General features: G+C 43.8%; 1 protein-coding gene across 1 annotated transcript in view; it reads right to left on the bottom strand.

Annotated features, from left to right (window-relative positions):
- CFAP97D1 (CFAP97 domain containing 1) overlaps positions 1-10,058 on the bottom strand; it is a 29,060-nt gene extending 19,002 nt beyond the window's left edge. The window contains exons 1-4 of the mRNA XM_006268597.3: positions 8,803-10,058; positions 3,862-4,006; positions 3,074-3,141; positions 2,223-2,341 (exon numbers count right to left, since the gene is read on the bottom strand). Coding sequence (XP_006268659.1) covers positions 2,223-2,341; positions 3,074-3,141; positions 3,862-3,967 — 293 coding nt within the window. The 5' untranslated portion in view covers positions 3,968-4,006; positions 8,803-10,058. The remainder of the gene's footprint in view (positions 1-2,222; positions 2,342-3,073; positions 3,142-3,861; positions 4,007-8,802) is intronic.
- Positions 10,059-14,559: the final 4,501 nt, after the last annotated feature.

The raw sequence follows: 14,559 nt of genomic DNA, 5'->3' as shown, positions 1-14,559 counted from the left end.
TTCAGGGGTCAGTGTCGTAGCCACCCAAATAGAAAGAACACAGTCCACACAGTGATGAAGGATCAGGACACTACAGATGAGGAGGAAGCTTTCAGCGCAAATTTGATGGATTCACAGACTCACAGGATACACAAATTACAGAAGAAAGCGGGCAACAACTCAGACTATTTGCAACAATCATGCTACAGCAAAGACCTATAAGATTCCAGGTGGAGACAGGGTAGTGATCCCAGTAGCTCTGACAGTACATGGAAGCAGCTAAAAAAGCAAGTCTCAGTAACTATCACAGTATAACAAAGGAGCCAGGTACCTGAGACCACTGTGCAGAGGGGAAAAGGTCTGGGTACAACCAGTAAGTCCACATGTGAAAGAACGGCAAAAGGCCACCATTGAGGGTGCAGTGGGAGATGGATCCTATGAAGCTGTCACAGATAGTGGACATTGACTGAGACGTAACCGGAAGCAGCTGAGGAGTGCTGGCAGAGCAGAAATACAACTGAGCAAAGATCCCAGGATCAGGACCAAGACAACTTTGACAACTGGTCAGTCATTGGTGAGCCCCAAATAGGGGAGAAAGACACCATGGACTCCACAAAGGAAAGAGATACACAAGCAGAGGCCAGCCCACAAAACAAAGACATGGACAGAACAGAAGCAGGCGTAACACCCAGAAAAATCAAACAAACAAGAAGCAGGAGGCTCGTACAACGGCCAGCATACCTGGATGACTATGATCCCTAAAGAGCACAGCAGACCAGCGGTAAAGGCTTGGTCTCCACGGTGGGCTATATGCTAGCAACCTCTGGCCCAACCAGGGGAATAAGTTAGGCATCTGTTTTCAACTGTTGAAAGGAAAGATGTAACAACATGTATGGATCTGAGAGGCAAAACCAGCAGCAGCAGAAAGGAGGAGTCTGAAGGAGGAACAGGAAATGAGGGGGGAGGAAACAGGAAAAACAACAGAGTTAGACAGGCTGGTGGAAAACAGCAGGCCCTGTAACAGCTCTGTAAGAAACTGCTATAATAAAAACTCCGTTTATATTAAGTAGGGAGCTGTTCCTTGATTACCCATACAGGATCACATGAAACATTTCCCTTGCCCTCCCATTCCTTCCCTCGCCCTCTCTACTTATGCTTCTGGATGCAAGGAGACCCATCCGCCATCACCATCGTCTTGGCATCTTCTGCCCCACTCCATCCAGGGCTGTGGAGAACCTATAGAGCCAGGCTTGGCCAGTGGCCGTGGCAGCAGGGGGGGTTCCTCTGTCCCTTCTCCCACTTCTGGGCTGGCAAGGAACATCTAGTGGGACCCAGCTGCACCTAGCTTTCCACACAGCCAAGCTGGAGAGGGGCAGCTGTAGACAGTAAGGCTAACAGCAGCAGATACTGGATGCTGCTCCCACAGCAAGGTCCAACAGGGGAGGAGTGTGACTATGCAACTGCACCCCCTCTGGATCTGCCGCTGCCCAAATGTGAAAATGTGTACATAGACACTTACTCAAAGGAAAAAACAAGGTTGCTTTCCAGTAACTGAGTTCTTTGAGATATATTGTCCAATCACACTTGCATCCTGACTTCCTTATAGTATAGGAGTATATACAGTATACAAAGTTCCCTCCTGCAGTTGAGAAGGAACTGAGGAGCAGAATGTGCACACTGCCTTTTATAATTTCAGTGTGGGTGTAATGTGAGAGCCAGGGCTGAAGCACACACTATAAATACAGTTAAGGCAAAAAGTCTCTGGTTAAAGAGCATGGGCATGAGACCTAACTGCCAGCAAGAATGTATATATAGACAATACCTCTTGAAGAACATCAGTTCCTGGCAAGTAACTTCATTTTCCTATTCTCTTTCTTGCCAGCCAATCTTTCAAGATACAGTAGAAGTGATTTCCATGGAGACTGGCACTGGTAGGTGCTGCTTCCACTTAGGTAGTGACTCCAGCTTCCTCTGGCAAAAATGGCCCCTTTTAAGCTGAAATGTGGATGTTTTCCCAACTTTCTGAGGGTCTTTTCTACAGAAATACCTTAGCCTCAAAATGTATCGTGTCACAAAGGTGTAACTTCAGGGAATACCATGAATGGAAATTACAGATCACTAATTAACACTGTTCTGTTGTCAGGTTCTTCACAATGGGAGTGTGTCTCATAACTCTGCTCAGTGTCCAGCACAATAGGAAACCTTCTGGGTGTGTTTGTAATACAAGCAATACTGCCACCTACCTCTTTTGGCGGTATTCATTCCAGCAATCCACTATCCCTTTTCCACGGTATATCTCAGCTAACTTCTCCAAAAGTTTCTTGTTTTCTCTTTCAATGCTAGCAATTCTTTTCTGGTCTTCCTGTGCAAGAGATGCCAATTTTGTAATTTCCTGCTTCAGAGCTTTCCTCAAGAGGCATTTTACTGGCTTAGTTTCCTGTCATATTCCCTTGCCACTGTCCATCATCCCCATGCATATCTCTTTCATTACCAGTTATTCTCACCTTCCAAACTCCGCTGTGCCTTCCATCACATCCAAAGCCACTGTCCTGTCCTACATTTTAGCACAACTGCCCCCTTCCCTTCACTCCTTCTAACCATCCTTCATCCAAATTATACATGTATTCTAAAGACACTAAGGGGCATGCTGAATCCTTCTACTGTCATCATCTTCATCTTCTCACTCCTTTCAATCCCTTTCTAATTGAATCTTTGAAGCACCAAGCCTATAGGAAACCAAAACTCCCTCGTCTAAAGTATTACTTGGTATACCTGGCACCAGAGATAACCTGAGCAGGGTGCGGGGCCCTGCCCCTGGACGCAAAGAAGTTGGTGGTGTATTTGGCGGTGGGGGTGGCAGGGCAGATGCCAAGTGGCCAGACATGAAGCCAACAGCAGCGCAGAGTTACTGTGTCGCTCCACCTGGCTCCGGGGGGCCCCCCAAAACGCAGGGCCTGGGGTGGTCGCCTGATTCGCCCCCCGCTAGGGGCCTGATTCACCCCCTGCTGGCCCTGCCTGGCACTGTGTAAACCATGCTGAATAGACTTAGATTAATACAGGAGAGAACTGAACCAATTCAGAAATGGCTACGTACCTGAATCCTGCTCACTTTAAAGTGATGGTGTGTCTGTACTTTAGGGGGTTTGCTATCAACATGAGGTGCTGTAGTAAAAGGCAAAATGGAAATGAAAGTTATGCTACGCTGAGCCTCAAACAGCTGTAGATCCTCCATTGCTTTCCCACACCCATTTATTGCTCAGATTAATACAAAACCCTTATCATTTCACAAGTCTGCTGGCCTGCAACTTATAGACCTAAGGTTTTAAGAGATACTTATATAGTCTTATGTTAAAAATGAAAATACAAAAAAAGGGCTGTAATCGGGTGTTCTCAGCATCCATATGGGATGGGACAAGAAGTGAAAGTCTTATGTATTTCTGATTCAGTTAGTCTATAAGGTGCACCTCTATTCTGTTATTCAGTTATTCAGCCAGACTATAAAGTGTACCTCTAGCCTGACTTCAGACTAACTTAGCTAATGATGACTCTGCACAAGGGAAATATAGGTTAGCAATAAGGGTGATTCAGCACTGGAAAAGATTACCTAGAGGAATGTACATCACTGAAAGTTTTGAAGTGCAAGTCAGACAAACATTTAGTTGAAATGGTTGGACAGCGATGCTCTTGCCTTGAACAAAACATTGGACTAGGTGATCCCCTGGGCCTTCCAGCCTATTTTTCTAAGATTCTCTGATGCATATTTCTCTTTTTTATTTAATGGATAGTTTCTGAGATGCTTCTTGAGAGAGACAAGGTTATAAAGCCCATTAATAATTACATTTGAACTTGATAGGTAAAACATTTAATTTTAGGAACACTTACCAGGTGATTGTTTGTTCCTTGAGTTGTGATCAGTATCTACCTTTTTCTTCCTGGTAGGACTTTGCCTGTAATTGGCAACAATCACAGGATAAGCTACACTGCCCATCTGTGCCTCTTCTCAGGTGCCGAGTAAGGAGGTTGCATCCTAATGTAAAATAATTTATTTGTACCATGGAAAGTTGCCATAGATACTTTCAGTTATGACATCAGATGCCAGCACATGCCATAGGTAGAAGACTGTAGGCTTCAGAAACCATTTTAGTGAAATTATCCAATCAGCAAGCAACTTTTAATTGTACATAAATATTTCTTAATATTAATATGTAACTCATGCCCAATTGTGCAAAAAGCCTTTTAAATCTGTATATTTAAAAATACTACTTATAATTTCTAATATACAAACAAAATACTTGCATTGTTCTTTTAGTCCAGGCCTCCACATATTTGGAAATACGTGTAAACCTTGTTTATTTGACTTGACTTCGCCTCAATACATCTTTCAAGCAGGGACTCAGGCAAAACATAATGCTTCTATAAGTAACCAAGTTGTTTCTCAAACATATGTACATTAATTGAAAGAGAATCAAAGGAAATGAATCAAAGGGAAATGTAATGCATATATAAAAAACAGTTCTCTTCAAAGAATTTGTTAGCTGTTCAATAATCTTGAAAAAAAAAGTTAATCTTTTAGGTGTCTAACCATGGACTTTGAAGGCTTACCCTGACTCTGACTTTTAAAAAATTTTGTTCTGTATTTCTATTACTGATGCTAAAACAACTGAGTGTTCGTAGGAAGAAAATATGCAACAAGAAATCTAAAACCACCACTTTGAAGTCTGTGACTTAAAAGTGATCTAGAAGCACAAAGCACTTTGTCAGTCCATTTCATTCTGCTGGGTATGGTGCAATCTATAAACAGAGAGACATAGTTAGCCATATTAGTCTGAAGTCAAGCATAACCAGTAAGACTTCAGAGCATAACCAGTAAGACTTCAGAGCACCCATGTGAGCAAAGTAAATAGCATCCTGATTTTACAGATACCAATCTGTGGGAAACCAGGTAAGTGACAGACATGTGGTAGGATGGCAGCAAAGCACAAAACTCTCCTCAATTCTATCCTCCTTTTCTTGGGTACAAATAATGGAAACAGGTCATTGCACAGGGTTTATGCCTGTCATCAGAACTGAACACATACAACAAAGAGTACATCTTGGAACTGAGCCAGGGTTGCTGTCAGCCTCATTTGGGAAAACAGACACAGGAATTATACTACACTGTGCACTTTGGTTATGATATTACACTGTCTGTACCTCCTCTCTCCTTTCCATGCCTCTCTGCTGGCAGACTGAGATGGTTTCATAAGAAGGAAATAAAAATGTCTTGGAGCAGACCTGAAACCAATTTGCTTGGTGATTAAACAAAAATCACCAAACAGAATATTTACTACAAAGCCAAGAATTAATCTGCTCAAGGGATGGACTGTCTCAAATACGAAGTCTACAACTTTTGATTTTAAAACATTATAAAGAAGCTATTGCTTCTTGCTGATAAAGACCAAAATTAGGTCTGATACAGGAATATTGTTAGAATTATGGTAATTGCTCTTTGGCGCTACTTTTAATGAATGAGACTCAGTTTTTTGTAAAGGGGCATTTATATGTTCTACTCCCAGCCCCTCTTTGCTGTTTCAAAGAAAATACTCCCTGCCAGTGGCAGAACAGTACTATAGTTCTATGTACCTGCACATTTATTACATGCACACTCTCTTCCTGAATCTTGTTTCTTCCACCAGTATGACAAGGACAACCACGTTTCACCTGCTCCCAAACTTCCCCAGTTCGTAGACTTACCACTGATCTCAGTTTGCTGGTATCTGCACTCCCTGTTTTGATTATATGCAAGAAGATGGCAGGGGAAGGTTTGAGCATAGGAGAAAGGTCTGTAACTGGAAGGCATGGGTAGGGGAAGCTGTCCAGGGTTCAAAGTTTGTTCTGCAGGAATGTGCAATGGGACTGGTTATGGGGAGGTCTGGGTCTGTGATGGATATGATGCCTCTGGGCCAGTGGAAGGAAGACTTGTGGCCTACAGCAAAACAGGGCAGAGCTCAGATGCTCTCCATCTGCTGACTGAGGGCATCTGTAAGAGAATTGCCATGTGTTTCTCTCTGCATGGAGATTCTGCATTAGTATCAGTGTAATCTGCCCCACCATGCCAACTGCCTCACTGGTAGGCTCAGTATTCTGTCATTCCTGAAACATCACAGCATTCCTGGCCTGGAAAATACCACTCTTGGCCAGGTCAGCAGTCAATTCTTCTATCCATGGTAATGTTCCATGCATGCCCACTATAGCTGTCTTCTGTGAGAATGCTACCAGGCATGAAAGCATTTTCTCCTTGCTCTTCTTTCTCCTTCTCCTCAGTCTTGCTATTCTTTGAGCAGTATTCTCAGCTTGTGTCTTTAATGGTTGTAATGGCTACACCTTTCAGCTCTACTTTCCTATAGTCCTATGATCCTAAGTGCTACTTCTTACACATACACAGTCTATAGCCTGTAACAGAGGACCCCTGGGTCCTCTAGCATCCCCCAGTGTTCTGCTTTCCACCCCACCTCACATGGGGAGGAGTAAGCAGAGCACCATAGCAGTGAGTGCTCTCTTATGAACTCTATCTCCACTTTCCTGAAGTGCCCCCTTCCAGAAACAAGAGGCTCAAGGCCCCACGCTGCCCAAATTGGGGTAGAGCAGAGTCAAAAGTCCCAGGAGACCAGGGGCTGCAAAGCTTCACTGATGGCCTGTTCTGTTCCCCCTGCCATACTCTCTGGCTAGAGATTTTGAGGTACTTCAGCTAGGGGGTGCAGCAGGGCTGGATGTCTGTCCATGGCTGAAATGCTATACCTCTGAAGATAAGCAGCACTGCTAGAGAGGCTGGGAGGGTTTGACTGTTCCTCCGTGGGGGTCAGAACCCATTGCATGTGATAGTTAATCCCAGCTGTGGGCTGGGTATGGGCAGGAAATACCAAGACTCAACTGTCTCAATGCCTGGAATGAAAGAGGGGAATCATCAATGTTAGCTCCTTACATGGAAAGACAAAATAGTTTCTTAATGGCTTAGAAGGTGCTTCCAGAACGTTCCTTGATGTTCCTCCTAAAAGGACATGCCACAGAAGTTATGGGCCTCCCATTTGTACCTTTAACTAGGGGTGTGAGAAATGGGCCCTATTCGATTTGGATTTGGATTCAGCCCGAATCAGGAACAGTGATTCAATTCGTTGATTCAGAACACTGTCCCCGATTCGATTCAGCCAAATCTGAATCTGAAGATTTGAGACTGATTCGGAGAATCAGCAATTCAGACACAGACACAGCTTTAAAAGTTTTTCAACATACTTTTATGCAGCAGGCACTGCTCATGATTGCTGCGATGCTGGGTTGCATGGAGTGTCCCACAGGAGTGTGGGGTGGGGCTCTCCATGTGCTCGGCAGCGCACCCGGAAATGGACCAAAAGTACTTCCAGGGTCCACTTCCGGGTCCACTGGGGAGTGCACCAAGGGGGCCCCTGCACTCTCGCCCGCCAGCTCGGCGATCGGCCACAGGGGGACCCTGGGTGCCCCCCGCAGACCCAGAAGGCACCAGTTGCTAAACTGGGGAGACACAGGGAGGCCCTACCACATGCTCCCCAGCAGACTTGGAAGTGGACCGGAAGTGCTTGGGTCTGCTGCCAAGCACACTGGGGAGCCCCCTGCGCTTCTGTGGGACGCTCCATCTGCCCCAGCATCGCAGCATTCATGAGCCACTGCTACCTAGAGGTATGTAGAAAAAACATTTAAAGCTGTGTCTATGTCTGAATTGCTGAATCTTTCCGAATCTCTCCAAATTGATTTGGAGGGTTCCGATTTGATTTGGAGAGATTAAAGGGTCCTCTGATTCGATTTGGAGATTTTGCCACCAAACCGCCGAATCGAATGAGGGGCCAAAGCTTCACACAGCCCTACCTGTGCCACCATCCTCTGACACTCGGCTTGGTTCCAATGGCTCTTCCTCCACTGGGTGCTCTCCTCCCCCTAAATGGAGAGAAGATCCATGGCCTTCACTTTCAGCTGCAATCACATGTGAGTGTACTAATTGGGAGGGATGCTAATTGCACAGTTAACCTGCAACCCACAATCAGAACCCCTTCTCCCCAAGGGAGTATAGTAGGTTTGCTAGCACTGAGGTGTTCTAATGACTCCACCTTCAGGTCCTTTTAGGCCCCACTCCTATCCTATTTTGGAACCAGTACAAAGGACCCATTTCCAAGGCATTGCCCTACCAGATACCAGTAACCTGGCATAAACACTTCTGGGTCTAGCTATGACCCAGGCCTTGCTCAAACCTAGCCTCTAGGTGTCTCTAAGCCACGGGTTGGTTGGCAATGTGTTCCAGCAGGGGACCAGAATGACTCAGATCAAGACTGAGGTATGTAGGAGCAAGGATCAAGCTGTGGTCCTACACAAGGAGAGCTCCCCCTTTGCCGAAGCCTGGGCACCCAACTGCATCATGACACAGAAAGACATCCTCCTCTGCCAGGAGCCTGATGGGTATGGTGCAAAGAGAACACCCCACTGCTGTATGTTGTGAAGCTATGGCTCTGGGGGTCAGATCCAGACCACAGGCCATAAGTTACTGATCCCTGCTCTAAGCCTTTTGGTCAATAAAGAAGTTAGTGATGCTGTTATAATGCAGGTGCCCTGGTAATCATCAGCGGGGTAGAATCTCTATCCCTGGAAATTTTCAAAAGCAGGTTAAGACAGACACTTGTCTGGGATGGCTTAATCAAGGATGATCCTGTCTTGAGCAGGGGACGGAATTAGATGACGTCATAAGGTCCCTTCCAGCCCTTTTACTATGATTTGTCCCTCACTTTTTAGAGTACTTTAAAGTTGGGGTACTACAAATATTACCTCTCTCCATTCCCTTCAATGTCCTTGTCTTCACATCTTTCCATTTAACAGCAGCTGTGGTCCTTTATGCTTCTCAGGAGATGAAAGTGGTCACTCTCTTCTATTTGCTTCCTGGTGTGAGCTGGAACAGAGATGTTTGACAGATGGATTTAAGCACCACAGACAGCATGGAGTCCATGGGTTTTCATCTGAAGCTGAGCTAAAAAGATCCATTAAGATGACATTTCCTAAAGTCCACCAGTCCAATGAAAACCAGCCATATGGGGCTTCCTGCACAGACTGCTGAGTTATAGTATTTATTGCTGCCACTGGGACTTCTGCTCCTCTTTATGTTTTGCCGTGTTCAGAGCAAGCAGCCAAGTTCTTTCCTTTGCCCATGCAAATAGTTAGTAATTCCAAAGGCACTATAATTGGGGTCAGTTTGGTCCAGTATGCCCAAGAGTTATGCACACAACAGTGTTCATAACCTAAATGCTAACTGCAAGACAAGAAAATCAGTGTAATGGGAAATAATAAAGTAAGCAGCAGTCAATCAATTGAAACCCACTAAATGGTTATAAGAAATGGGGAAAGATTGCGTTTTGCAATTTAAAAAAAATCCTCTGGCAGCTTGCTCTCTGATATACAGCTTAAGGCAGTGGTGGTGATATAGCTAAACTGGTCCTAGGAATATGTAAGAAGCAGGATTTTTGAGGGGAGGCAATATCTTTTATGGGCACAACTATATAGGTGGGAGAATGTACGGAGAAGCATACATTTTAGCTGCTTTAAAAAGGGGAGGGGGAGATGCTGTTAAGGAAAGCAATCAGCTGCTACAGTACAATTGTGTTTGCATAATACTGTAGAGATACAAATTAGATCACTTGCCCTAACTTCAGCCCTGAATGGAAAAGGGTTCAAGTTGAAGTGGTTTTGCTGCATGAGTAGGCTAGGCTAAAAAAGAACTAAGGCAGGGTGATTGGGACAATCACCCTGGTGCTGACCTGGCGGAGGGAGGGAGTGGGATAAAATTATTGCTGCTGCAGTTGCACAACTGTCCTGGTGGTAGCACAGCAGCAGCCAGAATTCATGGCTGCCCCCATGTGTTCCAGGTGCCCAGCTATGTAGTTACACCTCCACATGTGTATCACTATAGACTTCCGTAGATATAACAGAAGCGCCCTTAGACTCATCTGTGTTGTTCCATTTGCTAAGAGGCAAGGATTTTTGTATGTGATATCTATATCATCAGTCCATTTTGGATGATATCTACAACATCACTCCATTCTATAAGACTTTTCAAGGGGGTTCATGCTTCTAGGCTCTCATTAGACTGCAACTTCCCTCATCTGTACCATGATTTCAGCTCCCTGTTATAGAGTGTATTCTACACATAGGTATGTGTTCACCAAAACTGAAAGCTGACAAATGGAAACTTATAAGGATCCTTGGAATTAGACAAAAATAATTCCATTGTGAGGGCAGTGAGAATCTGGGCTTTGGGGCTAGGCTAAAAAGCATCTTAGTTCAAAACCATATATAGAGAAATGTCATCTATAACCAACAGCACCAATAACTTCAGCAGAACACAAGTTACTCCTGGAAGGCACTGATGCCAATTTGGGGATGCATATTGTGGGTTTGACTTTCATGAACACTAAACACCCTCAGCTCCAATGACAATAGGTGCACAATGTTTCTGAGAACCAAACTGTATGAAAATGCCTATAGACCCAAGGGTGTAAACAAGCCTGCATTAGCTATAAATGGATATATAGTGCACTACTGTCTTCAACCTCCATAGCTGTAGCAATCCAGGCTTGGGGGAAAGCTGTTTTCTGTTCATTCATGTTCAGTTGCAACAACATAACTATCTTATTTTTCTACCTTTATTGGCAAAGAACCACATCCCTGTGAAGAGCATTGAGTGTTTCCTAGTAAAACAAGTCTCTCTCTTCTGTCTACCTTCAACCAGGCTTCAAGGAAAGAACAAACCTAAAATGCACTTGCTACACCTGCCATAGATTGGAATCTCCAGGGAAACTGTAACTGAGAGCATAATTTATAAAACTTTCCAGACACATCAAAATATTACTGCAAATCCATAAGTGACATCATTAGTAATTACTAGTGACAAAAGAAAGGGATCTTGCCAACTTCAGATATTTGGGTTATTTTGACTGCACTAGGACTACGCTGTTTTCTGACGTATTGCTTTATTTTGAGTTTAGAGTAAAATAATCTGAAGAATTTATAGAAAGACTCGTCCCCTGATGTGATCACTCTGAAAACTGACATATTATTGTTCTAACACCCATTGACTCAAAGTGAGCTTAATGCTAAAAGGAACTGAACCCCTGGGGTTGTAATATTTAAGCCCAACCAGACAGCTGGGACCTCATGACTGTTACTACCCTTGAATTAAAGAGCTGACAGAACAGTTCCAGGGCATTTTAAAATAGAAAGGTATGCTTTGAAGGGGGCAGTGAAGCATGCATATATGTGTATTAGAGAGAAAAAAATGGCTTCTTCCTAACTCCTTTAAGAAGAGACTTTTCATTACTGGTAATTCCACAGCTGTGCTTACTTGTTGCTAATTGAAGCTGCAGGCGCTGTTGCAGAAGGAAGGTACATTCTGTACAGCACATTATTCAATCCTCATAATCCCTTAACAATAGGGATCAATTTTTCAACTGATGCTTTTGCACAAAATGAGATCTACCATAAATTATTTGTGCTCCAAACACCAAACTTTTCAGGAAGCAGGCTGAGATAGTTTCATAAAGACATTAAAATGTCTTGGAGCAGATCTGAAACCAATTTGTATGGTGATTAAACAAAAATCACCAAACAGAATATTCACTACAAAGCCAAGAATTCATCTGCTCAAGGGATAGACTGCCTGAAATATGAAGTCTGCAACTTTTTAATTTAAAACATTTTAAAGAAACCACTGCTTCCTGCCGATAAAGACCAAGAGCCAACATTAGGTCCAATACAGGAATACTGTTAGAGTTATAGTAATTGTTTTTCGGCGCTATTTTTAATGAATGACACTCAGTTTTTTTGGAAAGGGGCATTTATATCTACTTAATTATAATGATTTGGCAGCTTTGCTCATCATATTCCTCCTACTTATACTTTGTACCTAAAATGAAACCTTGAGCTCCTCAGTAATAACCAGGAGTCAGTGATGTAAACCATTCTTGTCCTGCTGTAACCCACAGAAGAAAAGCTGAAGAAATGTCAAATGTCAAAGAACAATTTAGACAATGTGGCATAAGGAGAAAACAGTTCCTTAAATACAGAAGTCTTAAAAAAGGATATGCAAAGCACGAAAGAGAAAAGTCAGAGTAGTTAACAGCCGGTGTGTCTACAAATGAAATTAATGTGATGCAATATGCTCTGGAGCAATTTGATCCAAAGTAAACTACTCCCAGGCGCAGCATCTACACATGCACCTAGGACAGCAGCAACTTTTAGCCAGAGCAGAGCAGGCCTGGGCTGGCAAGGGGCTTAGAGCATCAGCCCCAGGTTCTGGGTGGTAGCATTGGGCAGTGGAGGGGCTGGCTAGGGCACGAGAGTCCTGAAGTGCAGAGTCGTGTGGCTTGGCAGCAGGCAGAAGTCTGGCCCCTGGCTGGCTGGGTGCAATTTAAGCCAGTGATCAACATCTACACATGCATTTAATCATAGTAAATTACACCACCATAAGACTATCTTACAGCAGAGTTAATTAGTTTACTGTGGCCTAATACCGCTCCACATGTAGACAGTGACACTTTACTGTGCAGCTACTTAGTCTACTCCATGGTAAACCACACATGTAGATGCACTCACCAGGTATTAAGGCAGGCAATAGGAGGAAAACAGAGTAGATGGGAGGAGGACTGTAATGGAAGGGTAAATAAAGCAAAAGATACTGCAAGTGTCTGATCAACTGTAAAAGGTTAAAACAAGTACATGGTATTCAGGTCAGGAAGGCAATTTAGAAATAAATAAGGGATTAATATTTCAAGCCAAACAACAGGTTTTAGACAAAAAGTAGAGCTGAAAGTCAAAGGGTGAAGAAATAGATTTGGGAGCAAGAAACGGCAAGGCAGGAAAGCAGACAATGGGTCTGATTTTCCTCCCATTGGCTTATCCAGTATTCAGAGAATACAACATAAGTCTACATGTGCTATTAATTTGCATTAAATAAAATATTGTGCAGTAAGCCTTCCCCAGAAGCACGTCTACACATGTACCCTGTTGGGAGCAGATTTGCTCCCAAGGGGAGCAGCCCAGTAAAAAGCTGCTTCTGTCCAGCTCTGTTCCCCTGCAGCAGCCAGGGGGAGCTACAGTGTGTGTGTGCTAGCCCTGGGGTTGGCAAGGGGGATAGGGTAGGTCCCAATGTGCATGAAGCCAGGAGAGCTCTGCTGGCTGTACCAGCAGCTGGCCCCTGGCCCCAGGCACATTGGGAGGGGGCTTCTTTCACTGTCACTTCTGAAACAGTCCTTTTATTAAAATATATGTTTGGGTCACAATGGACGTGTCTACATGTGCACTGTAATGCAGAGTAGCCTATTTTACCGTGCATTAGTGTCACAGCAAAAACTGTGCTAATACGCTAATGCGCAGTAAAATTAGGCTACTACGCATTAAGTGTCACTAAGCAAGCATGTGCTTTCACTACTGCGCATCAGGGCAGCCTAATGCACATTTAGTAGTGATAGTACATTTAATGCCCAGTAGCAAAAGCGCACTAATGAACGTGTAAACGCATCCAATATGTAGACGTGCTGAACAAGCACACTATTGCACAATTTTGCTACTTTTCAAAAATATTTAAGCATAAGTTCAACAACATATTTGCTTTAAAAGACTATACAGTTCTTATTAAGCAGATCATAATGATATTGTTGAGTTTCCACACACATTAGAATACAACAGAACCCTCCTGCTTCACTTTGGTACAACTAGCACAAAGACATGGCTCTGGACATCATCCCCAGTTTTAATAAAAATGAAAATCTGCTAGCAATTGATGCAACCTTAGACCAGAATCCAAATAGTTTCAGGTTCCTTGATTCAGGTATTTCCCACATACCTTTCACCATCTGCCCCAAGAAGGTAATTAAAACTGACCTTTTTTCTTTTCCTTTTTTTTTTTTTTTTTTTTAACGTCAGTGGGGAGTTTCATAGATGCTGAAAAGTGATGCAGGTTTATGTGCCTTGATACTGTACATAGTGAATGAAAAATATTAACCACTTCCAAAGGGCAATCCAAAAAAAAAGCAGCCAGAGATGCTTAGAGGTACCCAATGAACACCACAAAACCTCAGGGCGTGTAGTGATCTTCCACTCTTCTCAAGAGCTCAGACACCTGATTCAAGCTATTCCTTAGGCATCTCTTGAAATTCAAAATTCATAGACCAACTTCTGAAGTTCAGCAGTTCAGAATGCCTGGTCTCAGTAGCCCAGTGGGCTGAACATTAGGACCTGCACAAATAGTTCCCAAATCAATATCAATACTTACAAGATGAGTCAGTCTGCCTGCTTATGGTTTGAGGGACTGTGGTGGAATTTAGGGTTGTCGAAGCACCTCTGGCAGCAATACCTCGTTAGTGCTCTGCTGCCTTCTCTTGTCCCAAGAGGTTGGTGTTCAGACTCTTTTTGCAGGTGCAACAGAGACGGTCCAGTCTCCATTTTAGCCTTTACTGCTCTGAACCCCTAAAAGGGTGGGAGGACTCACGATGGTGCAGGCTAGATTGCCGGCAGACCGTCTTGACCGCTGAGAGA

This window comes from Alligator mississippiensis, chromosome 4 (genome assembly GCF_030867095.1).
Source record: "Alligator mississippiensis isolate rAllMis1 chromosome 4, rAllMis1, whole genome shotgun sequence".
Lineage (NCBI taxonomy): Eukaryota > Metazoa > Chordata > Crocodylia > Alligatoridae > Alligator > Alligator mississippiensis.
This window is presented reverse-complemented; position numbering and strand designations above follow the sequence as displayed.